The sequence below is a fragment of the Artibeus jamaicensis genome, unplaced genomic scaffold (assembly GCF_021234435.1).
Source record: "Artibeus jamaicensis isolate MK-2021 breed Jamaican fruit bat unplaced genomic scaffold, CSHL_Jam_final scaffold_1019, whole genome shotgun sequence".
NCBI classification, from domain to species: Eukaryota; Metazoa; Chordata; class Mammalia; order Chiroptera; family Phyllostomidae; genus Artibeus; species Artibeus jamaicensis.
The window spans coordinates 4482981-4499112 of record NW_026522025.1 but is presented as its reverse complement, the minus strand read 5'-3'; the positions used below and the strand labels follow the sequence as shown (position 1 = coordinate 4499112).

Below are 16132 nucleotides of genomic sequence, written 5' to 3'. Positions count from 1 at the left end.
CTAGCATGCATTCCCGGGAGAAAATTAACCCCATTTCTCCCTGAAACCTCCAACTACTTGTAATCAGGGAAGCTACCCCTACATAAGCCACTGATGTTACTATCTGGCTTTCTTCTTTCCTTCCTTCTTTTTAAAAAATTAACTTATCACCTGAGGGCCGGTGCCATTTCTTCTCTGAGCCAAAACCCTGGTAAAGCCTGGAAACTGTCCCTACAAGTCTTACTTCAGCTTGCAGGATGGAATATCTGAAGGGCCACATCTAGACTGGGGCTGCCTTCCCGGGGCAGTGACAAGTGGGTCTGTCCAGAGGAGCGCAGCCGGCAGATAATTATCCCGCAGCGTGAGAAGGGCTTTAATAAGAGATGAGCATCAGGAGACTGCTGTATAATTAAAACCCTCCTGATTCACACACAGGGTTTATACGCAACTATCTCTTCACTTACTCATGTCAAGAGTGCTCATTTTATGAGCCAAAGCTACAGTCCTTTTTGCTAGGTTTACACACATCAGTTCTTTTATTCTGAAATCAGCTTTAACTCGTTGCTATAATCCCCTTTAACACAGCATCCAAACTGGATGACTTTACACCACGCCTAGCACTACTTTCTCCCAGCCCCTTGTTCTTTTCCACGCAGTGTCTGAAATGTCCCCGCCCAGGGAATCCATTCTCAATTGCTGGGCTATTTCTTTCTCAATGTTCTTCTTTCTTCCCTTTCTTTTGGGTAAATTGGGAGAACCTGGGGTGGCAAGTAGGCCGATATAATAACTTTTCATTCTTTTTAAAAAACGTATTTAGTGGAAATTCTAAATGTGGATAAGAGTAGAGTGACTGGTACGCTGAGTCCCCATGTGCTCCTCGCCACTTTCAGTGAGTGTCAGCTCCTGGCTGGTCTCGTTTCATCTGTACACCCACTTTTGTTCCTTATATCATTTGAAGCAAATCTAAGGCATCCTTTTATTTTACCCATAATATTTAAATTCTGCATCTGTAAAATACACTCTTTAAAACACTACCATAATACTATAGTCACATCTAAGAAAAATTGTAACTCCTTAATATCAAGTATATTGGGTTGGCCAAATAGTCCATTATGTCTTTTCTGTACAATGGCTCCTCTGATAGCGCTTAGTTGTCCTCAACCTCATTCCAAACAATTGTGTCAGAGTGCATTGTGACAGCTGCCGTATCAGCATGCATTTAAAAACAAACTTATCAAAACTGGTTGTTTTTTGTGCAGCCATTATAATATTGAAGATGGAAGAAAATGCACAACATTTTCAGTGTATTATGCTTTATTATTTCCAGAAAGGTAAAAACCCAACTGAAACGCAAAAAAATATTTGTGCAGTGTATGGAGAGGGTGCTGTGACTGATGGAATGTGTCAGAAGTGGTTTGCAAAATTTCTTGGTACTATTGACATTTTGGCCAAATAATTCTTTGCTGTGGGGCTGTCTGATGCAGTGGAAGATGTTTAGCAGCACCCCTGGCCTCTACCCACTAGAAGCCAATAGGAGATGGCCGACATACTCAAAATATCCAAATCAGTAAAGTTATTTGTGAAAATGAAAATGTGTCTTTTATTTTATGGAAAAAACTGAATAGACTTTTTGGCTAGCCCAATACTTAAGTGTTTGAATTTCATATTGAAGTTGGTTGATGTATCTCTTAAATCCTTTTTTAAAAGTTCATTTTTAGAGAGAGAGAAAGGGAGGGAGGAAGAGAGGGAGAGAGCCATCAATGCGAGAGAGAAACATTGATCAGTTGCCTCTCATAAGTACCCCGACTGAGACTGAAAGACATGTGCCCTGACTGGGAATCGAACCGGCAGTTTCTTGCTTTGTGGGACAACACTCAGTCTACTGAGCCACACGGGCTAGGGCATAAATGTCTTCAGTACAGGATGCTATTCTGTCTCCCTCTCTCCCTTTGCCATTTATTTGTTGAAGAATTGTCTATCTTATAGTTTCTTACTATCTGCAGTTTGCTGATTATATCTCCACAATGTCATTTAACACTGTTGCCCTGTTGTCTTTTTTTCCTGCAAATTGGTGGTTGTGTCTAGAGAGTTGATCCAAAAAAAACTATAAATAAATAAGTAAGTAAAAAGAAGGTAAAAAATGATGTGTACTTTATCATAGACCACATTGTGTAACTGGAGTAAAAATAATAAATATTTTAAAAAAAGAGTTTATCAGATTCAGGGGTTTTTTCGGCAGGGGGCAAAACTGCTTGGTAAGTGCTGTCAAATTCTTCTGTCCATAAACTCATAGTGCCTAATTACCTTTCATTTTTTTTCATATTAGTGGCTGTTAATAAGCAATGCCTAGATCCACTAATGTATTAAAAGCTCCACAATGGTGATATTTCAAATCTACTTTTCCTTTTGTTTATGAACTGGAATGCTTCATCTCTGGAACTTCCTTTCCTCTACCACCTGGCTACCAGTGACATAGTTTATATCAGAAAAGCTGCCTGGTGGCGGCAGACTGCTTTGCTGTTGAAGTTGCATCTTTAAACATAAGTGATATGCTTCTTTACAATTTAGTCCCTTTCTCTATGAGGGAGCCTTTATCTTGAAAGTTACTCTTTTGTTTTTCAGTTCACTTTCTTCCTTTTCTTTTTTTTTTTTTTTTGCAGTCTGGTTCTTTCCGACACCAAAGGCAACAGGAAAACTGACAGAATGGCACGAACCCCCTACAATCCAGTCTGTCTGGTGCCACACTGAAGCCTGATTGCCCGTTTACCAAACAGAAATTAAACGTTGTTCAGCACATGTGTCTTTCAGCTCTTCTGTCTTGACCGTCCACGGTTGTTGTGACCGCGCACTGATTTGGAGTGAAATGTGAGGGCGTGGGCTGGGCGGGCTCAGGCGCCTTCACCTCTCCAGCCTCGTGATGTGCTTCACCCTCAGTACGTCCTTCATTCCTGAAGTGGATCCATCCCAACTTCCCATGTCTTTTCTCTGAACTGTGTACAGATTTCCTCCTCTCCCCGAATGCTTGCCACCCTAAAGTGGCCAAACAGCATGAACTTCGGTTGTGATTTATTAGGCACCTGAAAACTTGTCTTTGGTGACCTGGCATTGGGTGACTGAACCTAATGGTTGCAAAATAAATACCTCACCCAACAGCTGTGTCTGCACTTCATGCCTTTGACCTCAAGTTGTTCCCTGATTTTTGTCGTCAGCGTGCCGGAGGCTGCTGAGAATTTGATGAAATGCGCTGGCTGCTTTGGTGTGGGGGCTCCATGGCACACCTGATTTTTCCTCCTGTGAGTGTGAAACAGTTGGTTTAAAGAACATGCTCGTTTAGAGCCTGTTTTGACGATAATTTTAGACATTTCTCTTAGGGCCCTTGCTCTGCAAGGTGGCATGCCTTCCTGGCTAGAGTGCATTCAGGGGAGAAACCAGTGACACCCCAGAGATATTTTTTAATACTTTGTATTCAGAATGCACACCATCTGGGAGGCTGAGCTTCTGCCAGGTCAGGATGGCCAATTCCCTGTTTGTTGTCTTCAGTTCAGGAGTTCCCTATGTATTTCTGAATAGGCTACAAAGGCACATTTGTACTTAAAGACCAACCAGGCAGATAAAGAAAGATGCACATGAATTCAGGTGATCATGAGATTAAGGTCACCTTGGTAAACCTAGGGACATCATCTACAACAGAACTGGGTGGCAAGATATCGCCACAAACCCCAGAATTCATGTAGGCGGAAACCACCATCAGTTGCAAGACTTATGTGGTATCAGCAATTTTGTGGAAAGAAGAAGAGGGAAGCAACAGGGTGTCTGAGAAATCTAAAAATAAGAGAACCTCAAGATAGCCAGCAAGAACTCCCCAGAAAGTTCAGAGGACCAATAGGAGAACAGCAGCGGGTCCTGGGGTTGGGGGAGTTTTGTACAACCCAGTTTGCAGCTGATGAGTGCGAGGGCTACAAAGTAAGATCTGAAGAAGCTGGGGTGGTCCAGGTCTTGTTACCTCTTATACCAAACAAAGAGTCCAGGACACCAGAGGAGAAAAATCAGGAATGGAATGCAAATAGGGTAGGGCAGGGATATCCTGAGCAAAGGAGATGGAAGTCCAGATGAGAGCGGGGGTGGGGAACAGAGCCAGGAGGTCTCAGAGCATCTGAAGCCATGTTTCTGAGGACTTCTTGAAAATGCAAGAAAGGAAGCTGTTGCAGGGGTGTCCAACCTGCTGCCCATGGGCTGCCTGCAGCCCAGGATGACAATGAATGCAGCCCAACACAAAATCATAAATTTACTTAAAACATTATGAGATATTTTTGTGATTACGTGTCTCATTGTATTTAATGTGTGGCCCAGGACAACTCTTCTTCCAGCGTGGTCCAGAGACACCAAAAGGTCAGGCACCCTGCATAAGCTCTATAAAGAGCCTTGAATTTAGCAAAGCTCTCCCGACTCACTCCTCACACTTAAAGTGCAGAAAAACCAATTTCATGTAAAAACAAGCAACTGAAAGGATTGCAAACAAATCTCATAACAAAGTTATTCCAAAAAAATGAGAACAAGGAGCAGAATAACATCCCTAATGAATGAAAGTACTCCAGAAACACATGTCCACAAAACCAGATAAAAACTCTAACAATATTTCAGGATGAGCTAATGCAAGTTAAAAAAAATAGTACAAGATAGAAAAGCACATCAGAATTAGAAAGCAGAAGTTAGGTAATAAAACAGTAAGGAAGAGGAAAGAAGAGGGAAAATTTACTTCACAAAAGACTGAACTAGAAGGAATATCAGAGTAACAGCTGTTGCACAGTAGATAATGCCTTAAGGGAGTAAAAACTGGAAAGTGGGAAAAAATTTTAATTCCAGAATGAAGAAAGAGAAATCAAAGAAAAAGTGACAAATATAGAAGATAATTTTAAAAGTTCTAAAAGTGTATTATGCATGTCCTGGAAGAAAAATAAATAAATATAAAAAAGCTATAATAAACTTTTCCTGAAAAAGAATGAAAAAGACTTTGACTTCATACAGAAAGAGCATACCTTATACCTGGAGATCCCAACCCAGAAGGTCAACATGGACACCTTCTAGTAAAATTAGTGGATCTTAAAAAATTTTAATCCTCACCCGAGGACATGTTTTTTATTGCTTTTTAGAGGAAGGGAGAGAGCGAAACATCAATGCAAGAGAGAAGCATCAATTGGTTGCCTCCCATCCGCGCTCAAACAGAATTGTACACGCCCAGACCTGAGGCTGAACCTGCAACCTTAGTATTTGCCCTGATTGGAAATTCAACCAGCTGGGCCACATCTGCCAGGGCGTACAATTAGTGGAGTTTAAAGAAAAAGCATTTGGAGTATCCAGGCTAAAAGACAAATTCACATAAGGGAAAGTCAGATTGCTTTTAGATTTTGATAACAGTACTGGTTTTGTGCATGTAAACCAAAAACATAGCATAGCTAACAAAAATGGAAGAAGGGGGGAACATTTACAAGGCAGAATAAGCTTGCTGATTGCCTTTTAGTTATTTGGTAAAAGAATATTGCTTCAAATCACATACTGGGGAAGGAGGAAGGTGTTAGGTAAGTGCCATGTTGTTCACAAGAAAAATGATCTACAATAACTGCCCTCCCCAAACAGAGGGGATTAAATGTGTTACATAAAGGAAATAATTAGAAAAAATACAAACATTTTTAAATATATAAAAAAAGAGCAAGCAAATCGATCACACTAAAAACTATATTAAAAAGTTGAAACATTCTAATAGATATGGGTGTGAATTCTTGCTTCACTTGAAGGGCAAGTGTGAGAATTAAATGTATATGATATGATTTCTAGTGTCCAAGATATAATAAGTTAAAAAAAAAGATATACATGTTCAACCAAAGCAAGATCTCTAGCCTTCTGAGCCAGGGAGGGAAGGCAAAGCCGGGGCTTGAATACATGATTGGCTTCAAACTTTGCTCTTTCAGTACTGTGCTATGCAAGGCAAGGCATATCCACCAAATCACAGGTGGCAAAACAGGGCTGAATCAGGCCCTCTACCTTATTTTATCTGGCCAGCACCTTGTTTCAACCCAGCGGCAGCACCGAGCTCCATGCCCCTAGTTAAGAAGTAGTTACATTTATACAGTCCTACAGTTACATTCAGCCCTTTGAAGGCAAACCATGAGGCTGATGTGGCCCCTGGTGAAAATGAGTTTGATGCCTCTGCACTAAATTGTGGGATTATAGGAAGGAGAGATTGGACTAGAAAGGCTTCCTGGAAGACATGGCCCTTGAAGATACAGAGAGTCCAGTTTAAGCAGAGGCAAGAAGGAGTAAAAGCAAGTCATGTTGGTGAGGAGGTGAGGGGTTTGTTAACAAGCCAGTTTTAGCTTCTTTTGCCTGTACAATCCTTTCCCCAAGAACAACTTATAAGGTAACGACTGATAACCAGTTCTACCAGATGCATTAGTTGAGAGTGTGGTTTAGGAGAGTGAGTGTCTAAAGGTGGGGCTTGTATACCAGAGGGAAGATCCTGACAGCAGGGACTCTGCTCCGATGTACACCCCCACAGGGCTCAGCACTGCACCTGGCCCATAGTCATTGCTGAGTAACTGCTGGTGGGCTGAATTAATAAAGTAGCAACATAAACAAAGGTTTTCAAGGGCTTTTTAAGCCCTCTTCATGTGGCTGCATTTGTTGATTTACTACTTGTGTCCTACAGGATCGGTTAGGTTATTCTGCAATAACAAACTACTTCAAAACATCAGTAGTTAAAAATGTTTTATTTCTTGCTCATGTTACAAGTCCATTACAGGTTGGCAGGGGAACTGTTCATTCCAGTCACTCAGGTCCCTCTGGTCAGTGGAACGAACACCATCTCAAATATTGGTCACTGTGCCAGAGAAACAGAAGAGACCTCTGAAGGGTCTTACAATGGCAATTAAATCTCTCAACTATAGGACACTTAGGCTGGCAATTTGTTGGCAGACACAGTGACATGGTCATGCTTAACTTTAAAGAGGGCTATGAAATGCCATCCCATTATGTGTCACGAAAGGAGAGAGCTGGAAATACTTGGTGAGCAGTATGAATGACTATCACCCTTGAAAGGTGGGTAATGGGGCTCAACTTAGACACGTGGATAAAAAGACAAAACAGTGCACACTATTGTTCCTCTTTGTGCAGTTTAGTGCACTAAGAGGTTGAGTTACTTACACTAACTTGCTATTAAACAGGAAGCTGGTATTCAAATCTTCATGTGTCTGACTCTCTAAAATCTTTGCCTAACGTTTTCCAGGCACTTAAGTATTCATGTGAAAAACCTTTGATCCTGCCTCTTCCTCATATACTTGGAGATGAGGCACCTAGTACACTCAACTTTGTCCACAGGCTTCATTTTACTATCATAGGCGGAAAGTTAAGTTGGGCTTTATAAATAACCTAGGCCAATTTAATAGGGAGAAAAAGCCATTCCTGAAGCCAGGGTTTCATACTTTGCTTCTACTATGTGGATATTCTCTTACTCTCCTCTCTTTCCTTTGAAATCTGATCCCCAAGAAACAAGCCGCAAAGGGCAGCCCCACCCAACAGCTCACTAAAGGAAAGTCTGGCTCCAGAGAGGAGGCTTTAAAGGAAGGAAGGGTTTGAGCCTTATTTTCAAATTGCCGACCCTTTCAAATTCTTCCCCAAGGTGTTTAGAGTTTGGTAAAATAATAACAACAACAACAACGACCTAGGTTTATCCTGGGAAATATGTGTTCTCCTGCCCCCTACCCCAGAAAATATCCATGTGTTTTGAATTTATTTCTGTTTGACTCATCAAAATTCTGTTGCACAAGAGACTCTGGATCTGTCCAGGTGTTCTTTCAAAATAAATGTCTTATTTGCCTTTGGAAATGGCTAATCATATTTATCAAGAGTTAGCAGCCTTCTCTCTTGGAAGGACTGAATTTGACACTACACAGGTTACAGATGAGGAGAAAGAAGAGTTATTTGCCACCCCTCCCCAATATTTTCCAGGCTGTAAGATACCCAGAACTATAGAATAAGTGAAGGTTTTGAAATGAAAACTTTAGGAAAATGATGACTCATTAACAATATTAAAATAATTTGAGAAGAAAAAATAATTCCCATAGCTCTGTACGATGTTGAGAGAGTGGTGGTTTAAAATGAGTCTAGATTTTTCAGGGATTCCCATTATTTATATGTTAGATCTTCTTTGCCTATCTTTTTTTTTTTTTAAGGACTTTATTTACTTATTTTTAAGAGAGAGGGGAAGGGAGGGAGAAAGAAGGAGAAAAACATCCCAGCCAGGGACCTGACCCACAACCCAAGCATGTGCCCTGATGAGAATCGCACTGGTGGCCTTTCACTCTGCAGAGAGATGCCCCAACCCACTGAGTCACACCAGTCACTGCACTTGATCTATCTTTGTATTCCGAGTTTGTCCTGCAGTGCTTCAGACATGAGTGATATTAACTCTTTGAAAGTTAATATGATGCAATCTTAAAACAACTCAGGAAACCATTATTAACAAATGTTCCAGAGCAGTATGTGTGATCTCAATTTGTCTTGCTCCACTGAGTTTCTTCAGAGTAAATCACTGAATCTATACCTGTCTTAGAGTACTGAATGTTGACTGTGGTATGTAATTGGGCATTAAAAGGTGTAGGCACTATGGCTCCAGGTATCTCACTGAGGCCAAATACAATAAAAGACTTCATTAAGTGGGACTTGGGCTGGTAAAAAGCTGTTTTCATCACTGGCAGGAAATTAATGATAATATTTATATAGCATTATTACATCTTTACAACATCACTGGATGGCATCTTTATTTTTATCCTTATTTTATAAATTAAATAGAGGCTCACAGAGGATCAATTATTCTCCTTAGCAAGTGGCAGAGCTGGATGGAACTAGAAACTAGATTTTACAAAACTAAATGCACCTTAAGGGAAAGAGAATTTTCCATTTCCGTAAAATTAGTGAGCACTTTTGTGGAGAGGGCCACAATATGCTTTGATTTCACTTTCAGGAGGTCATTAAAGCAAAATCCGGAGAAAGGAGGGCAAATCATTTTGGCAGATCTTTCTAACTGTAGAATTCCTATACTAACACTGGCTAGTATAGGCCTTATAAAAGACTACGAATCCCAGCAGGCCATAAGGCACCTTCGGGAAGACTTCCGCTCCCAACCTGCCGAGCAACGACCTCTGAGTCCCAGAATGCAACGCTCATCCTTGCTCCCCCTCGGGCCTTCGAGCCTACAGTTCCCAGCATGCAGTGGCGCCGCCCCCAATTTCTGGCACCTCGATGGACCCTGCTTCGGAGAGACCTTTTCGATACCAGAGAGCGAATTCTGGAGTCCCGGGCCGCTTTTGGACATGTGTCTCCGGGGCAATCCTGGCCTGCTGGGCCTGTCCAGACGAAACCTCGAAGGACTGGATTGGGGCTTGGGCCGGGCTTCGCTCAGGCGGCGTTCGAGGCAGCCCCTACGGGGTCCTCCCGGGGCCTTCCTTCCTTTGAACAGCAGTGGCGGGCGGGCTTGCTGTGTCCTGCCCTCTTCGGAGTAGGGGCCGCCATCACCATGGCCACGGTTTCGACTCAGCCCTGCGCCGGCGGGTCGCGGGACATCGTGTGGCGCGTGAGTGCTGCGTTCATTGTGGTGTGTGTTTGGCCGCTGCTGGGGTTCGGCTGGACTGACGGGCGCTGACCGCGCGTGCGTGCCGGGCGGGGGGAGGAGCCGTTCGAGTGTAGTGGGGAGCGCGTGGGGAAGGGACCTCTTGCCGGGAGGCTCATTGAGAGGTCGTAGGGGGACGTTGTGAGTGGAAGCTGATTACATGATGGGAAGAGTGTGCTAGGGAAAGTTGGGTACAAGGTGTGTGCGTGCCGTGATGTCTTGAGTGCAAACTTGTTACGGGGTGAAAGGGGAATTCAGAGTGGAAGCTAGTTAGAGTGGGGGGCTGACCTGGATGGGAATTGGGGCAGGGAATGGAGGAAGAACCTATGCAGGGGTCGTGTACCTAATAGGTGTACCTAAATAACTTGTTTATCCCTTGGGATTAGAAGCGCGAAGAGTTGGAAAGAATGTGAATGCGAAGCCTTAGCAGAGGCTAGGGTTAGGAACTAAGTAAGGATGACAGATATTCCTTGTTAAGTTGGAGGGAATGTGTGCACTCTGGGACGGACTGAGGTGAGGAGATACTTTCTTGTTGAAGTTGAATCATCAGTTCTGCATCCATTCTGTGCAGGGCAAAGAGAAATAGGGGTAATATCCCTTTGGATTACCACAACGGTATAGTAGTCCTCTTCCTTGTATCCCAAGCTACAGACTTTGGACTCAAGTCTTACATAGCCTGTACTACCCATATTATAAGTCACCGATGTCGCGTAGATTGTGTTTCACAAGTGTGGCTGCAATTATTCCTCCTTTTTTCCTTTTTCATTGCCATTGGCTACCTTCAGACACTAATCTTTGGTTTGGGCAATTGCGGTGGACTTCCTCTTGTCCGGGTCTTGTCCCCTCGAATCTCTCTTCATCATAGCCACATTACATGCACAAGGGTGTTTTACCTTCCAAGAGATAAATTCGATGGTCACTTTCATGCTTAAAACCTTTCAGTGTTCACTTAGCAGTAAATCTTGTGCCTCTAATATGGTAGGCACTGGTGATAACAGGCATGAAAACCATGTGTCAGTTGCCCAAAAAGGAGTGTGTATCTCATCATTGTAAACAGTACAGTATACAGATGGTTCTTATAAAATGCATACAGCTTTTTAGGTTTTGATGAATCTGCCAATTTAAGCCTACAGAAAGCATAAGTTGCTGTAAAAATGCAGTTGTAAAACTTAAAAGATACTTCCTTTTTCCCCACTCTGGACTTTTAATGTGGCACCTGACTCGACTAATACAACCATCAGTTCACTGATATTACAAGATTCTGTAGTGGTATGTAAATTAAAGTAGTAATAGTAATAACCATTGAGGTTTATATATACCTGCATGGACTGTGACCTGGGTGTAAATATTAGTAATTAACATCCTGTATCAAAAGGTAGGATTTGCATAACTGAAATAGTTTAACTGACTTCATGAGTGAGTGATTTTGTTGATTTTGTTTGTTACAGGTTTTGGGCTGGAGGATAGTTGCAAGTATTGTTTGGTCAGTACTGCTTCTACCCATCTGTACCACAGTATTTATAGTCTTAAGCAGCATTGATTTATTTCATCCTATACAGTGGCTGTCTGGTAAGTGATGTTCAGTTTGGGAAAACAAATTTGCAGTATCTACTTCTCAACGTAAAAATTGCATTATATTTCAAATATACTTTCAGTTATTGCTTATGTTGACTAGGAAAACATCCGCTTTGAGGTAATCTTAAGGCATTCCCTTCCTAACTTAAACCACATTTTCATTATATAATAATAAGTAAACCTATCAGACACTTTATTATCACACGAACAAAAAAAATCATGAGAAGAGCACATAAATGAAAACTTAAGTTTTGTTTGTCTCTTTGATAGCTTTATTGAGATTGTCTTTTTTTTAAAGATTTATTTATTTTTAGGGGGAGGGGAAAGGAGGGACAGAGAGAGGGAGAGAAACATCAATGTGTGGTTGCCTCTTGCATACCCCCCACTGGGAACCTGGTCTGCAACCTAGGCATGTGCCCCAACTGGGCATCAAACGGGGCAACCCTTTGGTTCACAGGCTGGGACTCAATCCACTGAGTCACACCAGCCAGGGTTGAAATTGTCTTTTTAAGGAGAACTCTTCCTTTTACCTATTTAAAAATTGTTGATAAAAATATGATACATCTTTAAAAACCTGTGTAAAATTATGAATACTTCATTTCTATATTATAGCTAATAAGAGAAAGATGAGGAGAAAAGGACGAAAGTTAAAAACTAAAGAACTTAGACTTAAATGTGAGAATTGATGAGAAGTTTTCAGTTATTACTGTCAACTGTGTGGTAGGCACTGTGCTAACCACCTTAAGTAAGTTACGGCTTATTCTTCCTACAACTCTGTGTAATAAAGAGGTATTAACCCCCCTACTTTATAAATGAGGAACCTGAGGTTAAAGTCTTTGGAGACACACAGCTGATAAGTAACTGAACTAGGATTTGAACATTGGTCTCTGACTTCAAAGCCCATGTCTTCCCACTGTGCCACATTAGAATTAAAAAAAAAATAGAAAGAGAAATGTTGCCAGACTAGGTTTTGAAGTCTTTAAAGTCTTGCCTAAGGCTAAGAAACAAATACTCTCCTAATACTTTTTATATCCTCTCAACAACAATAACAATACTTTTTTTTTTGCTTTGGAAAGTGGGAAGTGTGTTCTTAATTTTTCAGAAGAAAATGCCAATTTTCAAGGAATTTGAAGCTTTATTTTGTGGCCTTTGGAGATAATTTCTGCTAAAGAATTAAAGCCATGTTACATTTTTGTTGAGACATATTAATCACTTCTTGGATGGATCCCACAGGTCAGATGAAATTAAGCCATAAATTATAACCAAATGCAGTCCAGCTGTCTGCCGCTTCAAAAGCCAATACTTAAAAGAGTTTAAGAGGCAGGTGCTGATGTAAAAGGAAAGTGGTTTTATTTCAGGTGCTGGCAACCTGGAAGATGCGAGACTCATTTCACAAAGCCCATCTCCCTGGGAAAATGGGGGACTCATTTCTCAAAGCCTGTCTTTCTGGGAAGATGGGGGACTTGCAGCTCTAAGTGCATCTCCACCTCTCAGTGGAGACCGAGGTCTTTATAGGGGGGAGGGAAACAGATACGGAACAAAGAGATCAAGGGGGAGGGGGCTGCAAAGTTCTCCCTGTGCAGATGAGCACAGTCCATTCCCGTGAGAAAGTGATGGTCTGGTGGGCATCATCCTGGTGTCACGTCATCCAGCTTCCATGGTTGAAGGTCAGCAAATCTGGAGCTGGGAAGCCTGGAGGTTGGGGTCTGTCTTTTGAAGTTAGTTTCTAGATTCTTACACAAACATGCTGTTTTTCTGCAAGCTACATACTAGAGTCAGCATTTACGGACACAGTGTCAAAAAAGGGTAGGGTGGCTTACAGTTCTCCACTGTTAATGCCCACTGTTACAGAACCAGTGTAGGGATGGCAAGTGTTTTGGTAACTGCTTTGCCTGAATCTGCATTACTTATGCTCTTTTGATCTTGGCTGTCTAGTCACAATACCCCCAGAGTGTTCAGTATTGAAATCTAGAGCCATTCTCAGTTGTTCAGAATTGGCACTCAAGATAAAAACTTAACCATTTCATGGGCCAAGTGTTCTTTAATCCTAATAACAGTTTCTCTTCAGTCTCATAAGTTGGATTTGATTTACGCCTTTATTCTATCAAACGCTGCTTGTTCTCTTCAACTTTTGCTTCTCTGTAAAGATACAGAGAAGTCGTACTCTTTTTTTTTTTTACTTATTCTAGTCACGTGAATCAATTCCTTTTTTTTAGCAGAGTACAATGCTTGGGTTTAATTGTGGATGCTCAATAAATGTTGTTCACTAATTTAGTTAATGAATTTTGCATTTAAAAATAATTTAAAAAATTATTTTTGCATTTTAAAAATAATTGGTTTTATTAAGTGGTAGTCTATTCAGCAAGCATATGTCCTTGCATTTTTTATTTCTTTTGATCATGTTTTTAGGCATAACAAATACTTATTTTAAAGTTTGTTATAGTTTTGAAATGGGTGATTGATTGTTGAACAACCAATAAAATGTCAGTGCATTGGTATTTAACAGGGATGTCCTGATTTTTTTTGTTTTTTAATTCAGCTAATTTAGATGGTTTATTCTAGCTCCAGAAATGATACTTTTTTTTTTTTTAGCTATAGGGGCTAATCATATTTTTAAAGAAGATATCTGAAAAATATTTATTGATATTTACTTTGTTGGTATGTTACTAAATATGGTACCTTTCTGTTTCACGTGATGAAATATGTTTGCATATGTAGTATTTTGTCTGATGTTAACATCTGAATCATCTGAAAGAAATTCTAATATAATTTGAAGGACCCAGAGCTTGGTCCAAATAAGTCTCATTGTAGTTCTTGAGTGGATGTCCTATAGGACCTGTCAGCAGTGTACGAGGACGCTCTTTTTAAAATATATATATTTTATTTACTTATCTTTAGGGAGAGGGGAAGGGAGGGAGAAAGAAACATCAGAGAGAGGGAGAGAAACATCAGCGTGTGCTTGCCTTTCATGCGCCCCTACCGGGGACCTGGCCAGCAACCCCGGCATGTGCCCTGACTGGGAATCAAACTGGGGACACTTCGGTTTGCAGGCTGGCACTTAGTCCACTGAGCCATGCCAGCCAGGTTATAAGGATACTGTTAAAGAAAAGACAACTTGTAAAGTTAAAATTATATTTGTGATTCAAACCCCTTTTCTCTTGCAGGATACTGAGGATGACTACGTGACTGAATGGTTCTCACTAACTCCTCTCTTGTGTTCTAGATTCTTTCAGTGATCTATATAGTTCCCGTGTAATCTTTTACCTCCTGCTGCTGTCAATGGTAATAATAATAATAAGTATTTTCAATGTGGAGTTTTATAAAGGTAAGTTTTCAAAAGTTAATTATCTTAAAAATAACTGAATTTGTTTTAGTAAGGGCAGACTCAATGTGTGTTGTATATGAGTGTGTGTATTAGAGGCTGTGTTTTATGTCAGTTTTATAAATGCGTACAGAATCATATACTTCGAGTATCTTATCTTAAAATTTGAGTGCTAGTTTCTCTGTCTGGGACAAAACATGATTTTATTTATGAGGTACCCGGAGTAGCCAAATGCATGGAGACAGAACGCAGACTCGTGGTTGCCTGGGGCTTCGAGGAGGTGGGTCTGGGGAATGGCTGTTTAGCTGGGACAGGGTTTCAGTTGGGAAACTGGGAGAGTGCTGTGTGACGTTTGCACAGCAGTGTACCTGTACTTCTGCCACAGAACTGTACACTTAAAAATGGTTAAAATGATCAACTTTATTTTGTATTTATTGATTTTAGAAGAAGGGAGAGGGAGGGAGAGAGAAAGAAAAAGAAACTTTGATTTGTTTTTCCACTGATTTATGTATTCATTGGTTGATTCTTGTATGTGCACTGGCCAGGGATTGAACCTGCAACCTAGGAAGATTGGGACAATGCTGTAACCAAGTGAGCTGCCCAGTCAGGTCTAAACCAATAAACTTGAAGTGTATTTTACCACAAAAAAAACTTAGATATTTTAATGGTTCACAGCTTGTGTTCAAGTTGTGATTTAGCTGATGTAAATATTATAAAAAATAATGCATTTATAGGGTATGAGATTGGGACCAGGTGATTTCTTAGGTCTTTCTCAAATGTGAAAGTCTGTAATTCTATGATTTTCCAAAAAGACGTAAAAATGTTGTGTTTTCCTTGGGAGAATCACATGCTAGATTCCAGAGCGTTTTTTTTTCCCTCCCCGCTTGTCCTTCAGATCCCTTGAGTCTCTCCTTAAGCTACAATAAGAAGTTTTTTTCTGGCAGTACTTGTTTTGACTGTAACTCAATCCTCTTTTTAGCTCTTCCACAGTTTCTTGTTAGATATGGTGTAAAATTTCAAATCTTACTCTGGATTTACACTATATCTTTTTCCTTTGTTTTCCTAATCTTACTACTTGTTAATGGACCTTTTTTCTGTTCAAACCATGTACAGAACTCTTTGGCCTATAGCATGCGTTCTTTCACACTGCCCTTTGTGGGTTTTTCTAGTGAAGAGGGTGAGGGATAGCAGCATCTTCCCTGACGTGCAAAGCACCTAAGCCCTTTCCCTTCACACTTAATTTTCCACCTCCCTCCAACCTGTCCACCGTGAGTGTGTTACAAGAGGAATGCCTGCGGAGATAGGTTAGGAAACCCTGTTGTAGCTGTTTAAATGGCCAACATCCCTCACCTCACATCCACACTCACTGCCCCCAGCTCTTGTCCAAAAAACTTTTTTGGATTATTATGAAGGTAATGGAAATTCCCATACAATTGTTTATTTTTGTATTCAATGTTGTCAATATTAACCTAGTTTGTGGTTTGTTTTTCACAGATGGGCTGTATATTGCTAATTTTCAAATGCTGAAAGAAAGATAACTTGCTGGAGGGCAAGCATTGTCTTTTGAAAATAATTTATTTTTTATGGCACTTAGG

The 16132-nt window shown here is 40.8% G+C and overlaps 2 protein-coding genes across 9 annotated transcripts in view; both read left to right on the top strand.

Annotated features, from left to right (window-relative positions):
- Nucleotides 1–3145, top strand: part of YIPF1 (Yip1 domain family member 1) — a 31811-nt gene extending 28666 nt beyond the window's left edge. For all 7 annotated transcript variants that reach the window (XR_008389696.1, XR_005084750.2, XM_053655393.1 and 4 more), the window contains one exon: nucleotides 2640–3145. Coding sequence is in view for 1 of the 7 variants with exons in the window: in XM_053655393.1 (XP_053511368.1) it covers nucleotides 2640–2678 (39 nt within the window). In the remaining 6 variants the exon portion in view is untranslated. The remainder of the gene's footprint in view (nucleotides 1–2639) is intronic.
- A 6116-nt stretch (nucleotides 3146–9261) lies between these two features.
- NDC1 (NDC1 transmembrane nucleoporin) overlaps nucleotides 9262–16132 on the top strand; it is a 54788-nt gene continuing 47917 nt past the window's right edge. Inside the window, exons 1-3 of one of the 2 annotated variants that reach the window (XM_037161828.2) lie at nucleotides 9262–9604; nucleotides 11089–11209; nucleotides 14439–14540. In XM_037161828.2, coding sequence (XP_037017723.2) covers nucleotides 9548–9604; nucleotides 11089–11209; nucleotides 14439–14540 — 280 coding nt within the window. In that variant the 5' untranslated portion in view covers nucleotides 9262–9547. Of the gene's footprint in view, nucleotides 9605–9940; nucleotides 10154–11088; nucleotides 11210–14438; nucleotides 14541–16132 lie in introns of those variants that run through there. The other variant, XM_053655518.1, reaches the window with a different exon arrangement.